Raw genomic sequence first — 20,789 nt, forward strand, 5'->3', positions numbered from 1 at the left:
TTTTATTCTCGTGGCGCCTCACTCGATATTACCCTTGGGGCGATGCATTTACTCCAACCTCTGAAACCCCTACAGTACGTGCGTGCACGTTCTGCTGGTATGTACCGCTAAAGTACACTGAACATTTAAAGGCAAGGTACACCCTGTATGGTATTTTTAAATACAATATTTCGGACGGATTTTGAACCTTGCATTTGCGTTGTGTTTCGCAATAAAATATTAACTTCAGAATAACTCGTGAACTATCTAAAAAAGGCATACGAAATATTTAGAACCGTTACAAGAACACAAGTGAAAATGAGCTGTTGCAGCTTTTCTTTAGCTTAAGACAAAGTCCTCATTTGAGAGACCATTGCAAATTAGCCGTGTCACAGCCATTGAATTGCTTCCTCTGTGTTGCCCTCTACATCCAATCAGTTATATATTCATATCCTAATTGCATTAATGTCATGTGTTGTGTCTCCCCATATATTTACAACAAACCTTTTTTTTCCCCCTAAGCAAAGGTCTGACCTCACCCATTCAACCCGTCTACATAACTGGGGAGAGGTCCTGACTTATAGACTATATCGAGGAGTTCTGGGTTGCATCTTCCAAGGGAAGAGACAGTTTTTGTTACTCTCCTAAACCTTAAGGGGGCTTTTAGCTTTTGGTCAGCTTGCAGTTTCTGGAAAACATCTGAATCATTTTATAACCAACCCCAGCTGCCGAGTTTGTGTGTGTGCGCGCCCTTGTGTGAAAGAGAGAGAGAGAGAGTATCTGTTTGCTTCGCTCTCCAAAAAGGAAAGAAAGAAAAAAAAAACATTTGGACCTCTTTTTTTCCCTTTACTTTTTTTTAGGAATGAACGCTGAGACTTGCGTTTCATACTGTGATATGACATCCATGGATTCATATTATAACCCATCTGCACCGCAAGGTAGGGATCACCAGGCTAACCCGTTTAGGACATTCCAAGCGAGTGACACCAAATACAGCCCCACTTTCCTGACCAACAAAGGTCAGGCTTATGGGGAAAAGTCGCGGAGCCCGTTCCAACAGGAATGCCAGTCATTGGATGCCACTTCTGGGGAAGGCAACTTTAACAAATACCACCTCTTCATGCAGAGGTCCTCTTGCAAAACACCCCCAGAAGGAAGCAAACTCCATCAAGAAAGCGGCCACAACGGAGCGCTCATCTCCTGCTATGGTGAGTTGAATAGTAAGTCCGTTCTTTACGAGTTTTTCCGACTTAACTCATTCAATTAACGGAACACTGGTCTCCCACCGCCTTTATAGGTTGAGAAGTTAATGCTGTGCATTCGGAGTTCCTCAATTCTCATATCTATATATACTGTATACACACGAGTACCACACTCACACATACTGTATGAAAAAAGAAGGTGATCTCTGTAGAATTCTCCACGTACATGTTTTTTAACAGCGCAGGTAGGCTAAACTGTTCTACCTTCTAGACCGAAGCTATGAGAGAATTGTGAATTTAGGATGCAGCTGTTCCCAGTTAGATAGGTCTCGAAGGAAACTGTGCAAAATGGATGGGTTAAAGAGAGTCCTGTACTCTTTTAAGACTTAGCTATTCCCATACAGAAACGTACCTAAACGTTCCTACGTGTTTGGAAATAACAATGAAAAAATATTTCGCTCTGCACTGTTATATGAACACTCAGCTAACATCAAATTTGCTAACAAGTTCAATGTAATAAGGACTACCTAAAGCAGGAGAAATTCGATCCGAGTTTTTGCTAATACTGGTGTCAATACTAAGTCCAGTTATTATTTAGCAATATTTTCAAATATTTTCCACCATCTCTAATGTACCCCGGGTTTTCCAAAATAAATGCGCACACATTGCACGCTATAATGGATATCACGACCGTAGCTACTACCTTGGTAACATAATTAAGACGAAGGCATAACGTTACTATTGAATTTTCCCTTTAACGATTTGAATTAAAGTATGTTTAATGCGATAATCTACATTACAATCCTTAATACAGGAGTTAAAATTTAGGAGAATGTAATTAACACGTTTACAGATATCAGTAATAACGTACAGCGCATTGCCTTTTACTTTGTGGTTATTTCAGGAAAGCTTCAACTGGGCCAGTGATTTGGGTATAGAAACTTCTTGTACAACAAATAATTGTAATGATCCGAATCAAACGTTCAATAAATAAAAACAGCAGCTTTCATTTTTACTTTGGGTCTGGGTATCATCAGCTCGCATATCTTTGGACTACATTGACGAACTCCTGCCTCTTGCTGTCGCCAGGGTTAATGGCGCACTGTTCAATGGTAAATTAGTTTTTCCAAGTTAATCTGGGGACTGAAGGCGGCTCCTGGTTTGAGGAGGCCGAGGTTAAGTTAACAAGCCATCGATCACCGTCTTATAGCCTGTTGCTGTGAGGCGGATGGAGTAGAGCAAAGGGAGGAGGGGTAACATACCCAATAAAACATGTTTAATAATAATAAAATAATAATAATACACAATGATTACGTCATTCAAATGTAGGTTAGAAATAGGGTCATTTTAATAATAGCAGAAATTTAATTTTACAGAACTATGACTACAGATTGTATTTTAAACTCCAATATGTATTTCTTTTGAAGTGGTCTTCAAAAGGAGACCGGGAAGATATTTCTCAATACCGAGGATCCCTGATCCCGTGTATACGTTTCGCCTTGCTTTTAACATGGCTATCTCGTGGAGGCACAGCTCCAGTTTATTAAACTTGGCATGAATACGTTTCTAAAACCGCATTATTAAGGAAACAAAACAAATTTCCCAGCAGAGGCATTAATAAGGAAAATTCCTATGTGAGAACGGCAAAAGGGAGTCCTTAGGGAATGTTTTTAAAATAATTACGACCACATTATGCTGTTAAAACTACCACTTTTACTGTAAGTGTACACTGCAGTGTTACAGAAGTACAGCGAGACAAAGGAAAGGTGAGTAAACGCACGGTGAGAGTTAGTGAAACATGAATTTCACTTGCGGATACCGTCCTGGTGCATTGGAACATTTCTTTTAATTGATAGTTTTCTGCTACAATCAAAAGAATCAGATTTATTCGGAGAAAAGATTCAGGTTGAGATATGCGATATTTTTATAATGCAAAGTGACAGATTTCACGAGCGATAATTTGTAGACGTGCTAAATTATTGATAACGCACTGACTCGAGTTATCAAATGTTAAGAATTTAAAGTAATTAATAGGAAAGCAGTGTAATGTAATGCACGTAATGCATCTCTTCCCCCAAACACTCTTTGTTACAGCAATAACTCAGTGATTAATAGGCCCCTTCTTTAATTGATTTAAAAAAAGAATTTTACAAAGGGTGCGCTGAGCGCTGGAAAATCCATTTCTACAGGTATAAATCTTACATTGCTGCCACAAAGTTCAGTTTACTCACAACTCTTGCAGAGGCTCATTCAGCGTAAGAGCGCAGAGACATTTTTTTCCCCAGAAAGGATTAAGTAGTGCAATTATCCTACTCACATAGTATAACAACGCAAGAGCTTTGCAATTTTAATTAATTTTACACGCTAATTATTTACGTTTATTTGTCGTATCTACGTCTCCAAAAATCATAGTGGAATTTTGAATCTCTATTTTTCACAATTCGTTAAGGACGTTAAGAATCATTTTAGCTGCACCTTTCCATCCACGTTAATCGTCATAAGAATAACATGGGAGCCTTTTGCTTGTTAAGCAAGTGGTTTTTCATCTAATGTGCCAACGTGTTCTTGACCAGATTGGCTTCCTTAATAAAAGATTCCAAACTAGAACATCGAGAGCTGAACACAACCTTGGTTTAGACAGAATTGTAAATATTTTCAGGGTTATAAATTCCTGTTATATATTAATAGGGGCAGAAAAAATGTAAATTATGTAATATATTCACGAATGACTTTTTACGCAAGCAATAATCTTCAATAATCACATAATAGTTACTTCTTGTTACGACATAAAGAAATTCAAGATTCCGCACATAGAACAGAAACAAAGTTTCGATTTAATCTTAAAAGGAAAAAAAAAGACACCCATTAGTTGAAGTGTCTTATGGTTTTCGTTTTCCTTTACGATTTTTAAATATTTGTTATATTTAAATAGAACTTGCAAAATGTCGTCTATAATCCCAAGAAAGTGAATAAATCCTGCAATTTGAGCAAAATATTTACAATATGTTAGATTTTAAATATTTCAATTGAAATTATCTTCTAAATTTGCTTAATGCACGCATTTGGTAAGGTGGGCCAGATGTATTTTGTTTCAAATGGGGAAAAAAGTTTGTCAAACTTAACTGAGCATATAAACCTAGGCTCGATGTCAGTCTGCTTATTTATAAAGTAGAATGAGAAGACTGTTTCTAATTTATTTGGACTTAAAAAGGCAAAACAAAAATGACTGAAAAAGGTGAAAAATAATTCTACATCTACACACTTTATTTCAAGCAGATGCATTTAATAAAAATGTTGCATGTTTTTGTTACCATCTCGAAGGACGTTAAAGACAAGCCGTTTCAGATTCCTGGGCGCAGTTTGTCGGGAGTTTTATCTTGCAAACGACATTTTATACCATTTGTCTTCCACGTGTGGAAGAGAGTTTAAAAAAAGAAAGTCTGAGCCCCGTAACATCTGGTTCTGAAACAACATCTTTCATGTGTTACATCGCTGGGATCACTAGTATATTAAGAGTGCCTTGAAATAAAATCGAAAAGCTCTTTTTTTAACAATAAAGATGGTGGTGGTGGGGATACTTATTAATAACGATAAAATAAAGACCCATCTCACCGGCACATAGCTATTTTAATAACCTAACAAACAATACACTGCCATATAGAATTATTGCAAGCTTTTTTTTAATTAAAATAAACCAATTTATGGAAGAATGACTAAAACACGCAGAGTACTGCAATTATTTATAACAAGACCATGAAATACGTGACAGGATCAAGGCACAGTAGAGTCAGTCTTATACCACGCCGATGTATGCAAATACAAATTTCATTTCTTCAGACAATATCATGGACAGTAACGAAAGTAAGCCTGATAGCCGTTTTACTGCATAACATGTACTGTAACTGTGCAGTTTTACACTTAGAAAAAGCCTCTAGGCCTATACGGCAGTTTATGTCTTCATAATTATCATCAGTAACAAAAATGCCATTCCTCTACGTCTGGGTAAAAGGAAACAGAAACTTTAAGTGAGCGTGTGTTGTTGGGCAAATCCTCAAAAACCGAGAACAGATAACAGGTGACGACATTTAAGTCCCCAGATCAGGATAAAACTCCAAGTAATAAAAGGCTCGATTACAATACATTCTAAAAAATAATTCATTTTTGTTGCACTGGAAAGTATGTAAAACGCAAACGGAGACAATATTTCTGAATCCGCGGACAATAAACATAAGGTGGATAATAACCGTTAGCGGAGCAAAACAAGTTACAGAAAATAAAGACAAGCGGTAAAAGGAAGGGGACAGCTATTTGAGGCACGAAAGACTTACAAGATAAGCGGTTTGGAACAACTTAAAATGCATCACCGCAAATCGCTTGAATGAAACAGTGTAGGATTTCATTAAACTTTAATTAAAGCATAAAGCAATAAACCAATCAGTCTTTCCTCCTCTCTCTTCATAATTTATTGAAAAGGGTGATGTAACACACCCTTAACTTTTTGAACACTTTTAAAGGCGGGCTGTTATACAGATGTTATTAAATAGATTTCGGTTTTGTTCAAGAAATGTGCGACCTTTTGACGAAATTGCAGTTCAACCGTAGCGCCGTTACCGCGCTTCCTTTAAAGCAGGCAAAAGCAGCCCGAGGTTTAATGAGCAGGAAATGCAGAGACAACGCTTCTGTTCTGAGGCAGAAGAGCAACAGAAACGAAATCATGCTCTTTTTATGATTTATTGCAAGATGCCGTCGTAGATGAAGACTCGTATAACTGCATAAAACGAATCTAAAACTTTAAGCATATGCCATAAACATGCTAGTATAACAGATGTCAAACTTTTGAAAATTTCCATTCCGCTCATTACCACTCCGAGAAATGACTTTTAAAGCAGAAGGCGCCACAAGACTCTGAAATGGTTTTGGTGTTGGCCATATCATAACAGATGATCTGAAGGAACTGTATGGCAACTTGATTTTAACCAGTAGCATCAAAAATGGATACAACGTTATGGTCGCACGTTAGAATTCACAATATTAAAGTTTTTTTTATTATATACGGATATTAAAAGGTGTTAAACGAATACTTACGGTACACAGCAAACATGCATATTATATATTACTCTATGCATATACCGAAATTAATTTAGACCAAATGCAAAACACATAATTAAAAGGATCACGTCTCAAGCATGAATGACAGAAGTCGCTTGGTGTGCTACAGATTTGTTGTACAGGTCCCAGGACTCTGTTCAGATCACAGAAATCCCGAGTTCTGCGACTCTCTCCTTATAGATTTGCCCGAGCACTGTATTAAGTAATGAAGTCCCTGGTAGGCGGTAACTTTAGCTCAACAACTTCACTTTTGCGTTCACCGCAGGTAGATTAGATCTTATTATGACTACTAGACATTTCAGCTGGGCTGTTTGAGACGTCTAAATTAGTCTAATGAGCCCGCTTGTCCTCCAGGTATCCGAGAGCAAAGTGCAACTTAATTACATCTGTGTTTACGTTCATAAATACAAAGCTAAGATAAAAAAAAAACTACAACTCGCCGCAGACGTAAAATAAAGTCTGTATTAATAACCTACAAAATTATTTAATGAAACCTAATTGTGGAGAAACTCGGGGAAAATTAAGTGCACGTGGTAGACTCTTGGAAGCTGGTAAGTTACGGTTATACTTTTAGTAGGTGGATGTGGAAATAATTCAGACCATGGTAGCGTATTGTACACCTTAAGATCCTACATGGAGATTTCCCGTTACTTTTAAGTAAAGTAAAGCGTGATGCCCACCCATTGGTGAATATTTTTAGTTAGAAGTACCCTGATTAAACTTAACAAAAGTTCAGACATACTGTACAGTGAGTGCAAAGAACAATGCATTTAATAAATAAGACGTTACAGTACATAACGAAAAGTAGAGCTAACGGAATACATTAACCAGGGGGTATTAGATTTTTCTCGAACTATCCTAGCTTTGAATTGCGTTAAACAACTAATTTAATTATTAATTTATCCACGTTGAATGCACCTTACTTACTTTATTTCTTCAGGGTCCTTCTGCGTCCTACATTGAATCCAAACACGTCTCCCTCCGTCTGCTACTATGAAATTCAACAATTCTAAAATGTTTCACAATTTATCAGTTAGGCTGCGAAAACATTCTCGACTAATCATTCCACAGAAATCACGCACACTTATTTTTAATCTACGGTAGTAACAGATAATTCTCTAATTGTCCCGTCATTAAGTTCATCCTTCGTGAAGGTAAAACAGACTGATCACAGGCATGAAAATTCAAAGATTAAGCTGCTAGAACTACTTTTCTATAAAATCAAATTAATATTTGAAAACATTTTTCGCATTAAAATTCGGAACGCTTTGCAAAAAACGATTGCAATGGAACTGCAGTGAAGGTGATAACTATCCCGTAAAAGTCCACTGAACTCCGTTTCAAAAACATACAGGGAAATGTACGAGTTAGTTAATGGGATTTATTCGGTTAGGAAAAGCTGTAAGGGCATTTTATATTAATTACACACTGCAGGTGTGTGCGACGTACGACCATCTGAACATTTTAAGGTGTGCGTTGATCTTCGTTTTATTTAGATCGGCAAAAGTACTCCTGCAATGCTTAACGAATTGCTCTGTAAGTGGATATTAGTAATGACGATATCGCGATTTGTGCTCATGTGTTAGATTGTTAGGGGATCACGAACAGTAAGAGGCCTTAGGAATTATGAGGTGATAAAGATTCTTAACCAAGACTGTTGAATCATGTTTATTTCTTTATATATTACATACAAATTCAACGCTCAGTTCATTTACTGTAGTATTACTGTACAGTAATCTTAATACAATATGCTGCTAGTGCTAGCATACAGGCCATAGATTTGTTTCTAGAGTGTAAGTTAAGGAATTTATTGGTAATAAACAATGAAAAACATACAAACACTGGAGCAAACTTCTATAAAAACATTTTGGGCAAGGAGTTTGGTTTAAATAGTTTACTGGCCTTGCAGTTTGGTACAGTTCATAAGTTACTGGCATTGTTTACACAGTGGATATGTTTTGATACAGAGTAACTGGCTGAAAAATAAATAGTTAATTTGAAGGCTTTGTTTAAATAACTTGGTTTTTGCGAGAGGTTTTCTATATAACAGACAAGCCACCAGCAGCTACAGCAAGAGAAACTCCCAAGACTTGGAAAATCTATTAGTAATTTCATAGGACAACCTTGTACCTGAGAACAATAGTTCTTCCTATGTTATGCTGTTTTTACCTGTTATCCAAATCCAGCTCCTGTTATCCAGGAGTATTTCAATATATTAGTTGGAAACAAAAGTTTCAGATAAAATGTTTTTGGCGATCCCCAGTGAAGCACACCACTGTGCATCTAATTCAGGCTTCATGTTGTTCAGTAGCATTCATCCACCCAAGAACAGGGGTATCCCCAACACAGAAGACTCAAGTTTGAAACATCCCTATTCTCCATTGTGATGGAATCAGAAGAAGTAGTTTCCGTCTGAGTGGAAGGGTTTTCATGCTCAAGGAGTGCACCTTAAAGGGGACCTAAAGCAGAAGGGAGGACGAAAATGGTGACGAAGCACAGGGAGTGGGGTTCAAGCTGAGAGAGCTCTGGAGATCCATGTGACAGACCTGGGTCTTCCCATCTCAACCTCTCTTTCCTACAGAGCTGAGTTAGAAGGTGCTGTTGCTAAAACAATTCCTGTGCAAAAAGGTTTCCGAGAAAGTTACCGTGGCTGCGAAACAGTGTATGAGAGGCTGTTATTTTACATCTCAAATATTCATAGCAAAGCTGTACCCCAAACCTCAAGAGAATGTTTGATCTTGCAAAACATAACATAAAGGATAAAGGAAGATTGATGAAAGATACTGTTATTTTTCTTCTTTCAGCAGAGGGTTGATAAGCTCTGCGACTGTCTGTACAGACCAATATTTCATCAGTCCAAAATGGCGGTAGAGGTGTTTGCCAAATGGTTATGTTCTTCAATTGTTGCTGGAGTTGGGCAATTCGTGTCATTTCTCTGTCTCCAGTACATGGAAGCAGCATTTCTGTGATGAGTATAGTGAATTAGAATGCAAAGCTATGTTCTATTATTAAAGCACTAAGCAATTGCAGCCTTTATTTTTCCAATAAAAACATCAATGAAGCTCAGAAATAATGATCTGTCCTTTCAAATTCATGAGCTGGTCTTAAAGAGGCAAATTTGCATGACACTTAAAAAGAGGGTAATATGTAATGAGGAATGTTGACAGAGGCCTGCTTTTCTAGGGCCACTACAACTTAATGGCTTTTACAAGAATCGTGTTAGATATCTGCCGTGCACAGCGGTGCAAAAAATGATCCTTAAATTTGAAAAGACAGGCTTTAAAAATAACCTTTCTACAGCAGGATCCATAAATGAAACTTAAGTTTAATTGAACTGGAAAGGTTAGCTCACAGTTTGAACAGCAATCTAAAGGAATTCAGCTCAAATTGGAAACATTTTCCCATTTATTCAAAACCTATAAAATACATTGATTGCTAGCACTTTGTTTAGTACATTCTGAAAACATAACACATTTGATGGCAAAACACTGGATTTATATAATATACAGTACATAAATCATAAAACCATGATTTGCTGTGGATTTGTGTCAAGGACATAAACGTACAGCTAAAAACTGTATATAAACACTGAATATTAAACCTGTTATTATATTCATTTTATTCATTATAAGAATCACAAAATGAAGTTTAACATAACAAAATAAAGGGAAAATCTAAATGCATGGTATTCATTAAAACTACATCAATCTTAATGTTGTCTTAGTTTAGATATGTGTGAAATGTATCTTGATCAATCAATTCTGTCAAGACTAACACTGCTTCCTGATATTTTCATTATATTATAATTGTAGTTTGAGCAAAAGATTGCAGTACCAAAATGGAATATATTATGTTGGCATTTTGTATTTCCTAGTGGTGCTCACATTATTCCCAATTCTTGTCTCAAGTTCTCGGTTGGAAATTCCATGAGGACAATCTGAGCTTTTATTCCAATCAACGCTTGTACTGAAATTCCTGGAGTCACACGTTTTTTCTGTATTTTCTCTGTATGAGTTCTGGGAAATGCTGACTAGAGTTTGTGCATGTTTACTTCTCGTCTTATTCAGTGAATATTCCAGAGACCAGTGTTTTACATTTCTGACTCCTTTGAAAAATTAAAAAAGAACAACAAAACACTGCATTTTATCAATAAAAGTAAAGCAATCAGGCAATGTATATTCTTTTCTCTAGTTTTCTGCAAAAGGCCTCTAAATTTTTTAAAGCAAAACATGCATTGTTTTAAACTTGATTAAAAGTGTTTTAAACTTCGTGTTTAAGGTGGACAGTGGCAGTGCTATTGAGCTTTTTCCTTCAACTTAAGTTCAATATCTTAGATGACTCACATCCAGATGTACAGTACATGAAAAAAAACAGAAATAGTCAACTGATCAACCAGCACAAGCATTATTTATCATTAAAAACATTTTCTCACATTATTTTATTATTTTACATCTGTATATCTTTTATTACATGAGCTAATAAACAGCAGAACCATATTTTTTTAGAGATGTTAAGGAACGAAAGCAATTCTGCAAGCCGGTGTATTTTGGTATATTTCAAACAAAATGTATCCAGCAGTTTTTTTTTGACAGATCACACCACATTATTTCTCAATTGCTCAATGCATTTCTCTAGTTTTTAACCATAATCCTAATCCAAGTTGATTTAATTGGTTTTTAGAATATCTGCTCTTTGCTTCATTTTCAGAGATGTGTCAGTTCCCGTTGCTTCCAAACCACATCTAAAGATAGAAGTGAGAGAACTGTCTCTGGCCAGTATTTACACACAAACCCGGACTCGTCTAGCTACAAATACTGTACGATTCAATCAGTTTGCCGGCCCATTGTTTCATTCTCACTTCGCAAGATAGATTTTAAACTTAACATCTGATTTTGAAGCGCTTTTCTTGCACGAGGTATATTTGACCATAGCATTGCTTTCGTAAAGACTTGCTGCTTAGTCTTCTGTTAAGGTACAGTAGGTCTTTGCTTGCATTACAGCACATAATAATATTTTGACCAGTTCTGGTGGCTGGGGAAGGTATTTTAATATCTACTTCAAGTAATTTATTTTAGGTTTCTAAGCCCTGTTTCTGTGGCCAGGATTTATTGAAGCGTGTAACAATAGCTTTAAAGGTGTAGCAAATTGGTCAGGAAAATAACAGCTGTTCAGGGCAAAAGAAGGGACTACGACAAAAGAAAAAATTGCTTTCACTCAGCACAATATTAGGAACATCCTATATTAGGAAAGCAGTTGGAATCTGTCAAGACAATCATGCAGTGCCTGCCATTGAGAGTCCATTCGATTGAATGGTAGTTCTTAATATTGTGGCCACTTGGTGTGGATAGGTCAATACGGAGGATAGGAAATCGCTTGGAATTTCACCCCTACTGTGTTATACCACACTTTATTCTGGTGGGGAGGAGCAAAAAGCGAAGACAGTTGTAAGTTAAAGTGACATCAGAGATCATCTAGGGAATGTAATTTGTGAAACCACCGAATGATTCTCTGCTTATATATTTAACACACCAAAAACTAAGCAAGACTTTCAGCTGCACTGCTGTGAACAGGCTACTAGATCCTACCTAGCCATAGTGATGAATGACATTAAATTTCCCAGACTGATATACTGTTAAATAAACCACTGGAATGCAGAAACACTGCAGGGGATCTACTCTATTAATTTAAGTCAGATGTGCATTAAATATTCCCCTAGTTATTTTTCATGCTTTAAAAGACAAACCTTAACCTCAGGGAGCCTCAGAATGACAAAAGGTGACTGGTTTGTGTAACCTCATTATACAAAGTCCTTATACAAATAAACCGAAAGTCAGCAATACTGTATTTGGTTTGGGTTGAGTTTTGAATAATTGAACAGATCCGTATGAGTTTTCTGAACAACTCTATAGAAATAATTGTATAGAACAAAAACTAAGAATGTTTTTGCATGTGCAAATGTTTACATAAATTCATTGGTATGTATGATGCGTAGTGCACATATGCACCATAATTATATAAACGCCTCATATATATTTTTTCAGCAGGAAGGCAGGAGCCATAAACAATGCCAAATATATATTAAACATTCAGAAAAACAAATCCTTTGACAGGAATTCTCCTTAAATTATCAGCTTTGTTCTGCATTTATGTATTCATTCACTTATTTATTCTATATCTAAGAATATATTCATCTATATTGTATATCTAAGAATGAATACATAAGATACACCTTCTGCAAGCCTTAATCTAACTTGCACAGAATGCAAATTGAGAAGACATGCCGTACAATGTTCTATTTAGGAATCCTGTGTCCCTGTGTTTAATTTTATCTCCCTGAATGCAAAAAACATTTTTAATATGAAGCTAATTATAAAGGCTTGTATAAAACAAAGCTACCAAATTAACAGCCCACAAGAAGAGTGTTGTTAGGTTCTTGTGCCTCACATCTGGGTTGCAGAGATGAAACCTGGCTCAAGCCACATGTGATGTAAGTCACTCCCTGTCTTCCCTTGAGGACAAGGGGTCATCCTTCTAACATCCAGTGTTGTTTGCCGCCTGTGCTGAGAAACTGGCCGGCTTACACGGTACACCACAGCCTGCAGACACAGTTCACTCCTTGGCCCAGATGCAGGAGGTAGCTAAATGTTCGTGAGTCTGACTATGAACATATCTGTGTGACAAGCCAGGGATTTATACTTCATTGTAGTATAACTGTCTCTGACAATTTTGGATGTAAATAATCCACAGTAGAGGTTGGTTAGTACAGTATACTTGTCTACTAAAAGTGTATTAACAATATATTCCAATTATAAAATATTTATACATGGCATTTGCAACCCCTAATCTGAAGTGTTACCTTGGTTTCTCTGTAAATGTATGAAACTAAAAATGTAAAAAGTATTTTTGGCCAGTTTTTGGAACAGAATCTTAAAATACTTTTTGGATATTATACTCTCTTATTATATCCTCTTATCAAAACAGCGCATTGTAAGTATGTGTTAAAAGATCCAGAAAGATGATGTCACAGTATATGTATGCACTGATGTCTAACATACTGTATAAATACGGCAGAGTGTGCATGATCACGTGCATCAGACATCTGACCCTGTGTGTGCTGCGGAGTGTGACTGCGTGCGCCTATACTGTACATGCATAATCGTGAACATGCCGAGCACTACTGCTTCACTGGGTGTGCTGCAAATGTCACACTGAAACAGGCCAGCCGAAGCCATTAGGAGAAAATAATGTTCCAAAACTCAAATCCCAACATCAATCATTTTTTTCTGTTTTTTTAACAAGGTCTTAGATAATTCTCAAGTTGCCTGAGATCATTTTTTATTAGCTTTTTTCTCATGATTCCTGCCAATTTCCCCAAAGGACTGGTTAGAGAACGAGCCTTGGTTCTGCCCTTTGTTTTCGAAGGACTTGAAAAAATTGCAAAAATCACGGAAAGTACTTGATAAATATTTTGACTTTGGTCTACATCTATGCAAACACCTACTGCATTATTTGAGATTCTATTAGACATTTCCTGTGCTTCTGAACAACTCAAGCACGCGGGGCCTTCTTTATTTTTGCCACAGTGGCATAAACTCCAGATTTCTGCTTTGCCACATTAACATCTCCAGATTAGACAACATTTTAAAATCTGACCTATCTGTTACAAGCTTTGTGTAGCAGAACAGCAGTTCTGAAAAAAACTGTGCAAGCTGCAGGCTGGTGAATACGTCTTGTGCAGCTTTGAACGACACATTGTGCTGGTACCCCGATCAAAAACAAGCTGAAAAGTAAATAGAAGGATCTCATTACAGCTCCCACAGACCAAGTGGTGATGTTGAAGACTGCCTTGAGAACGGGTCAGAATAATAACCCAAACTTAATCAAGAGCAGCTTTGGTAAAGATGAAGCCGGCAAGGCTGGTGAAAAGCTAAAGAAGAAACGAAAGGCTCTGGGGAAGCATTTTGAGGCAGCGTTGAAGAGGAAATGCATGTAGGATGTTTTATACAATACGCCACATTTTGGTTGTTCAGATTGCGCTTGTGTATAACGTTTACAAGTTGCAGAGGAGGTTTGAGAAGGAAGGTCAAGCTTCAGTAAAGCTGTCAAAGACAGAAGCAACATAAGCAAATGAGCTTTGATGGTAAGAACATTAACACCGGCTTGCAAATACAAAAGAACTGTGTCAAGGAGGGCGGTTTTTGTAATTTTGTGTCAGAACAATGCTGAACTTTTGTATCAGTGCAAAGAGGCAGTTCAGTTCAGAAGGCCATGCAGTACTCTCCTATTTCTAATCATGTGCTTTAAGAGAAATTCAGTTTTAGACATTTATCCTGTCTTTTGTATAAACATCAATTCTATTTTTAGGGTTGTGAAGTAAAATAAACCTACCTAGTTCCCACAGTGAAATTCCAAAACATTTGAACTAGGACAGAAGGGGACGAATCCAGAGTTAATATACAGCTTCATGAGAAACACAAGCAAAAAGAGAACCAAGGCAAATCAAAACATCAAACGAGCAGGTAACGAAATGCCAGGAGTATTACAACCAAAAATGGCAAGAGATAGAAACAAGCATATTAGCACACAATTGCGATGGAGCTGGACTCATTGAGACTGAGACAGACTGAGAGAGCTGTGGTGAAGAATACATTAGGGTAAATATATTGCGTCAGAGAAACTAGTGTAATACTATGCATTTAAACCAACATCCAGGCCCATAAACCTAAAAGGGTTAACGGCTCGAGACTCTCATATATAGGTCAGACTTATAACAAAACAGCCAAAAGGACTGGTATTACTACCACTCTACATGTCACAAAATTCTTCATATTAATTAAAATCAAAACAGGAACTGTGGTAACTTTTATTAAGCACACTTTGATGAACGTCAACACTCTTTACTGTAATTTAACGAACAGCTCTTAAACGGCAGTGCAGTCTTTATGCTTACACTCACTTCACTCGCAAGAAAAAGGTGGACAACCAACAGATCTGGTACAAATGACCTTTGACATTTAGGGTACGACAACCTACGGTACAGTAACTACAACAGGAGCATTTGTGTAAATGAAGAAGTGCTTATCGCAGGGCATTTTAATTTTAATCATCGTTTCAAACTGAAGGAGGACACAGCTGAAGACACCTTTCTTACTCGGCTTCTGCCTTTAAGAGGGAGTGACTGCACTGATCTTGTCTTTTGGTGTAAAAGAGAGAGGCTTACAAAATCAAATGTGTACGGATCATTACTGAAATGTGATATGGTATAGGATATAACTGCACTCTGTAGCTCTTGTAGGCCTGAGAAGTGCCTGCTTGCCTTGCTGCTCGGTTAGGAAGGGCGGCCTGATCTTTGCAGCGTCTGGGTGGCATGATACATCTTACGGTTCAGATGAGTGAGTAGGCTGTGCTCAGAAGGATACTCAGAATCAGGATATTTTGGTTACCCACTCCTGGTCTTTGATTTGTAATGAATTTATCCCAGTTGTGCTTTGAAAAATCCTCAGTCCTCATGGTTGAATCTTAGCTTGAAACTCCCTACCTGGCCAAGGAATCTCAGAGTGACTGGTGTTGTTATTCTGGAATCATGAGAACCACTACTAATTCGTACAGACCGGCCACTCAACTAATTGTGTCTCAGTCAAGTAATTGTGTGCTCCTAAATTAAATTAGGTTTGCCACAGCAAAGACTCTAAATACTCATGCAATTATGACTTTTCCAGTTCTGTTTCATATTATCTGTTTTAATTATTTATTTTTGTCTTTCGCTTTAAATGTGTGGAGCAGGTTATGTATAAAAGAAACATTAGTTGTCATAAGTGTCATGACTTCAGGCTTTAAAGCAAAACTGTGCAAGATTCTGAATACTTTTGTGAGGCATTGTTTGTGAATATTATATGTAACAAGCTGCCCAGCCATGTTGTTGAAGCCTATATTGCGGCTTTTTTCAAGAAACCATAGGACACAGGTGGAAACGATGGGGAACTGATTTTAAAACTGAGAAACATGGGCAAATGGGAGCCTGGAACATGCTAGCCAGCCATAGTTGTCAAAGCAGATAATGAAATTATAGGAAGTGCGTCATTGATGTCCTCAGATCAATTAGGTACCAGATGACTTAGGAAAGAGAGGAGGCTTCAGCCCTTCTGTGGTTTGATATAAACCTTATGTCTGCACAGCACAGTATTGTCCTTTGAGCTGGTATCACAGGGGTCAATTTAAGAAGGCAGCATGTCTATTATGCTTGTACCATTGACCTGGCCTCCAGCAGACATAGAAGCAACACCTACTGACACAATTAGAAGACAAGAAAAACCATGCTTTTAAACTGCTTTTGGCAGCAAGTGGCAAAATTAAAATCCAATTAAATAAAGGTGTAGCAAATTCTCTGTAAGTCAAGCATTTCAACTTGAAAGCATTTGGGCTACATGAACATTTCAAAGCGGCTTCTCTGAGACAGGGCAGTGGGAGGGCAGTCAGTCCACTTAACTGGGCTGTTTGCAGAAATGCTGGAGGTGATGAAGATCCTGGTTGATCACTGTGAGAGAACGCAGTCCAGAGGCTTTAGACATTCGGGTTGTGCTTTGGGAAGGTTCAGGATTGCCACTCCTTTTGTTTTAGCCTTTTTGGAGTTTTGTTATAAAGCCAATATTTATGTTGATTCAAGTGGTAGAGAAAGAATCTCCCATGTTCAACAGAGCATCAACTTAAATGCCTTCAACTTAAATGGACTGGGGACCATTTCTCCCAGATTGCTTGCATTTTACAGACAATGTTATCAAAGTTAATGTAACTAGATAAGAGCAAAACTGTGAGATGTTTCACATGCTGTCATTAACCAAACTGCGCTAAAATAACACTACAGGAATCAACATGACAAGGTAGTGTTAAGGTACCTTAGAAGATTCTACAACAAAAAAGGATGTCAGGACTAGTTTCTTACAGCACAATTGACCATTGTTCCATATATATTTTAAATGTCACTGTTGTTCATTTTTATTCAAGATGTTTAGTCCATCATTGCTTTCTCACAGAAATTATTCACGCAATCTACCAATATGAACTAGTGCTGTATATATCCATCCATTATCCAGTGCAGGATCACGGGGGAGCCAGAGCAGGGTCACAAGGCAGGATACGCCACGGACGGGACGCCAGTCCATCACAGGGCACAAACAGATACAAACATGCACACACTCACACCAGGGCTAGTTTTCCCATAAGCCAATTAACCTTTAGTCTTGGGACTATAGGAGGAACCTGGAGCACCCAGAGCAATCCCACGTGAACACAGGGAGAATGTACAAACCACAAGCAGATAGCACCTCATTAACTGAACCCAATGCCCCATCTCTACAAGGCAGCAGTGCTAACCACTGCGCCACTCATCCCTCTGATACAGCACAGTATATACTGGATTACATCTAAAAGTATGCAACATAGGAGCATTCGGTACACATGCCAAATAGACTTGGTTTTTACTCTGTGAACTAAGAATGGAAAGAATCTGCTGATCAAAATACATGCAGTGAGACTGCTGCCAAAGAGCAACATGTAATAATATCTTTTATTTATACAGCACCTTTCCAAACCCAAGGACACAGTACATAGTGATAATGAAAAAGTACGATAAAATGTTTAAAAAATAATTAAACGAGCATATAGGATTATACAAATATAATATATGAAAATCAGACATAGGCCCTGGTAAAAATGGTGAATTTCTGAGTTTGGATTTGAAGAGAGTCAAATAATTTGTATCTCAAAGGGTGTGAGGAAGGGCGTTCTATAACAATGGAGCAGAGGCAGAAAAGGCATGGCCACCAAAAGTCAGAGAATTAGTTGTACAGTAGGTATAGTGAGCAAAGGACCAGCCTCAACTGAACGGAGCCTATGGAAAGGAGTGTAAACATGGAAGAATTCAGAGATGTATGATGGAGCCAGATTATTTCGAGCCCTAAAATTCACTAACAGGATCTTATATTGAATATATTGAATCGGGTCTGGTGTCTGGTGTGAGAAAGGAGTCTAACTGCAGAATTTTGGACGTATAGCAACTCATTGAGAAAAGTGTTAGGGAGCCCACAGAATCAGACCTTGATGTTATAAATGCATTCAGGCACTCAACATCAGACATTGATAGATATTGCCTAATCTTGTGTAATTTACTTAAGATGATCCGATGTGTCAAAATTCTGTTGATCTCCAAGAATATTGAATAAACATCTGAATCTTGTGAAAAACTATTAATTTGTAGGTTTAAGGTTTAAAGGAAAAGCTCTCCCGGTTTCCTACTACAGTATATCTACATTCTTTTCCAGCTGGGTGGCATGATTGACTTGTGAAGTGAATTGTGACAGAGGCTTGGTAAATGCCAAGACTGTCTGTTCTGCTGTCCTCAGCAGTCATACCTTTTACCTGATTACTATTTGTTTAAGGGACAGGTGATGGGTTCTTCCCTTAATAAGTATCTTCAATAACCCCTGTTTCAACAAATCTCCTGTTTGATTAACTTCGCAGACCTTGAGTGAAGTAAGTGTGCTTTTGATATCTCGGATAGACATATTCAATTCTGAACCTAAGAGGCTTTTCTGTTCTGAATTCTACTAATTCAACTACTGTATATTCAGTTTCTTTAAATCAAGTTTTGTGTGGTTTATTTTAGGACAGGACAGAGCCGGTTCTGACAAAAAAGACAGGAGCCATGCATGCCTTATAGTGTGGTCCAGTAGCAGCCACCTCTGAAAACTCATATGGTACACTAAAGCACATGAATTTCGTCTGTAAAGTCAAAACTGGTATTCCTCAGATTAAGTTGATCACTACAATTACAAACTGTCATTGAAAAAGAAGTCATAGCCAGTGGTAGCCAGGTTTAACTCTTTCTCTCCACATAATACACAGTAAAAAACCCTTTTTTCAACCTGCACGCACAGTGGGAACTTGGAAGAGACCAGGGTGAAAGTTTACTCCAAGGACTAGTATTACACCATGTGACAGTGTACTGTATACCTGATGTGTAGAGCTTGGTATGAAGTATGTAGAAAATTATATAGCTGCAATATTGGCATTCCCAGTATAAATAATGTTTACTCTAATATAAGCATGTTTTGTTGGGATTGAGGTATGTGCAGTATTGTACTTCTATGTCATGAACAGTGTAGGTTCTCATGGACTCCAAGGGATTTCTTTTTTCTTCAGCCCTGGGAGGTCTATTGCGAAGGCAGAATTTCCACTTCATTTAACTCTGATAACACATCTATCTGGCTTTGGGTAGGCGATTTACTTTGGTTTTGCAAATATGTTTCAGTACTGTTATGGGAGTTAGGTTTTTAGTAAGCTGCTTTTTCTGGTGTTGTCTTGTGGTGTCACGGTAGACATCAGCAATTAAAAGTCTGTTATTGCTTTTGCTTCCATTTCCGCCCCAGCACAATATTACTTTTGATCTTTCAATCGGGCTGTTTGCCTGTCCCAGACCTGTGTCTAAGGATTCTCTGAGGGTTCAACAGTTCAGAACGTAGGCGAGACTTTGCAATGTGGCACAGTATAATGTGGAGCATGTTTTGTGAAAGGAATGTCATTGTTGTTACACTTACCGCTTGTAAGATATGTAATCTTCTGAGTCTTTACAGTAAAGACTTTTTTTTATTTCAGCCAAAACAATTAATTATAACTTACAGTAACATTAATAGAGGCCACACAGAACAAGCAAACTAAGCATTTTATCCATAACTAAATCAAAAACCACAAAGACAAAGAAATTGTCTCCTTTTGTGCAGTTATCTGCCACAGAGATTATAATGTAGAACCCTCTGTATTTCAAAACTAAATGATTGAATTAACAATATGCCCAATATTATCATAAGTATTCATTTTTTATTTGTATATAACTTTGCTTGTTGTGTTTGCTTTCTTTAGTTTTTCTTCACACAACGTTATAATCAAGTGATAATTATGACAGAGCTAAAGTATGGAAAGTCATGTAGTAACAGACAAGAGAAGACTTACTGTATTTAAAAAAGCAAATATACATGATTTTTTTCTATTTGCTCCTCAGATCTCCAGGGCGTTTCTTTTATTTGCCTATTGCTAACCATTCCTATTGCATTCCACACAAAGAGTAGAAAGGACGCCCAACTGCTTTAAAGCCAGTGAAATTACACTTTGATGTTTTAGCCTTCTATTAATAAATACTGTAAATGGCAGTCCTAACAGGAGACCCCTACTGAAGTGAAGGGTCTAAGTCTAGCAACCTACTGGATAGAAATGTGGCTCTGGAAAAGGTTATCTTTCATCTAGGGGTAGACATCACTCAATTCATGATTAATATTACAGGTTTTCTAATGTGGACAGTCATACATACATAAAGAAATACGTTGTAAAACAACAACTGTTGTTAAGAACTAAAAGCACCCAAGTTATTCTGAGTAAGCTCCTTTAATAGGCAAATCCTGAGAATGGTTTTGTTTTAGTTTTCTCCCACTGCACCTTTATGTACATCTT

At 37.4% G+C, this 20,789-nt stretch overlaps 1 protein-coding gene across 1 annotated transcript in view; it reads left to right on the plus strand.

The window, feature by feature from the left end:
* Positions 1-519: 519 nt before the first annotated feature.
* alx4a (ALX homeobox 4a) overlaps positions 520-20,789 on the plus strand; it is a 43,572-nt gene continuing 23,302 nt past the window's right edge. Inside the window, exon 1 of the mRNA XM_006642480.3 lies at positions 520-1,187. Coding sequence (XP_006642543.1) covers positions 842-1,187 — 346 coding nt within the window. The 5' untranslated portion in view covers positions 520-841. The remainder of the gene's footprint in view (positions 1,188-20,789) is intronic.

The sequence above is a fragment of the Lepisosteus oculatus genome, chromosome 21 (genome assembly GCF_040954835.1).
Source record: "Lepisosteus oculatus isolate fLepOcu1 chromosome 21, fLepOcu1.hap2, whole genome shotgun sequence".
Classification (NCBI taxonomy): Eukaryota; Metazoa; Chordata; class Actinopteri; order Semionotiformes; family Lepisosteidae; genus Lepisosteus; species Lepisosteus oculatus.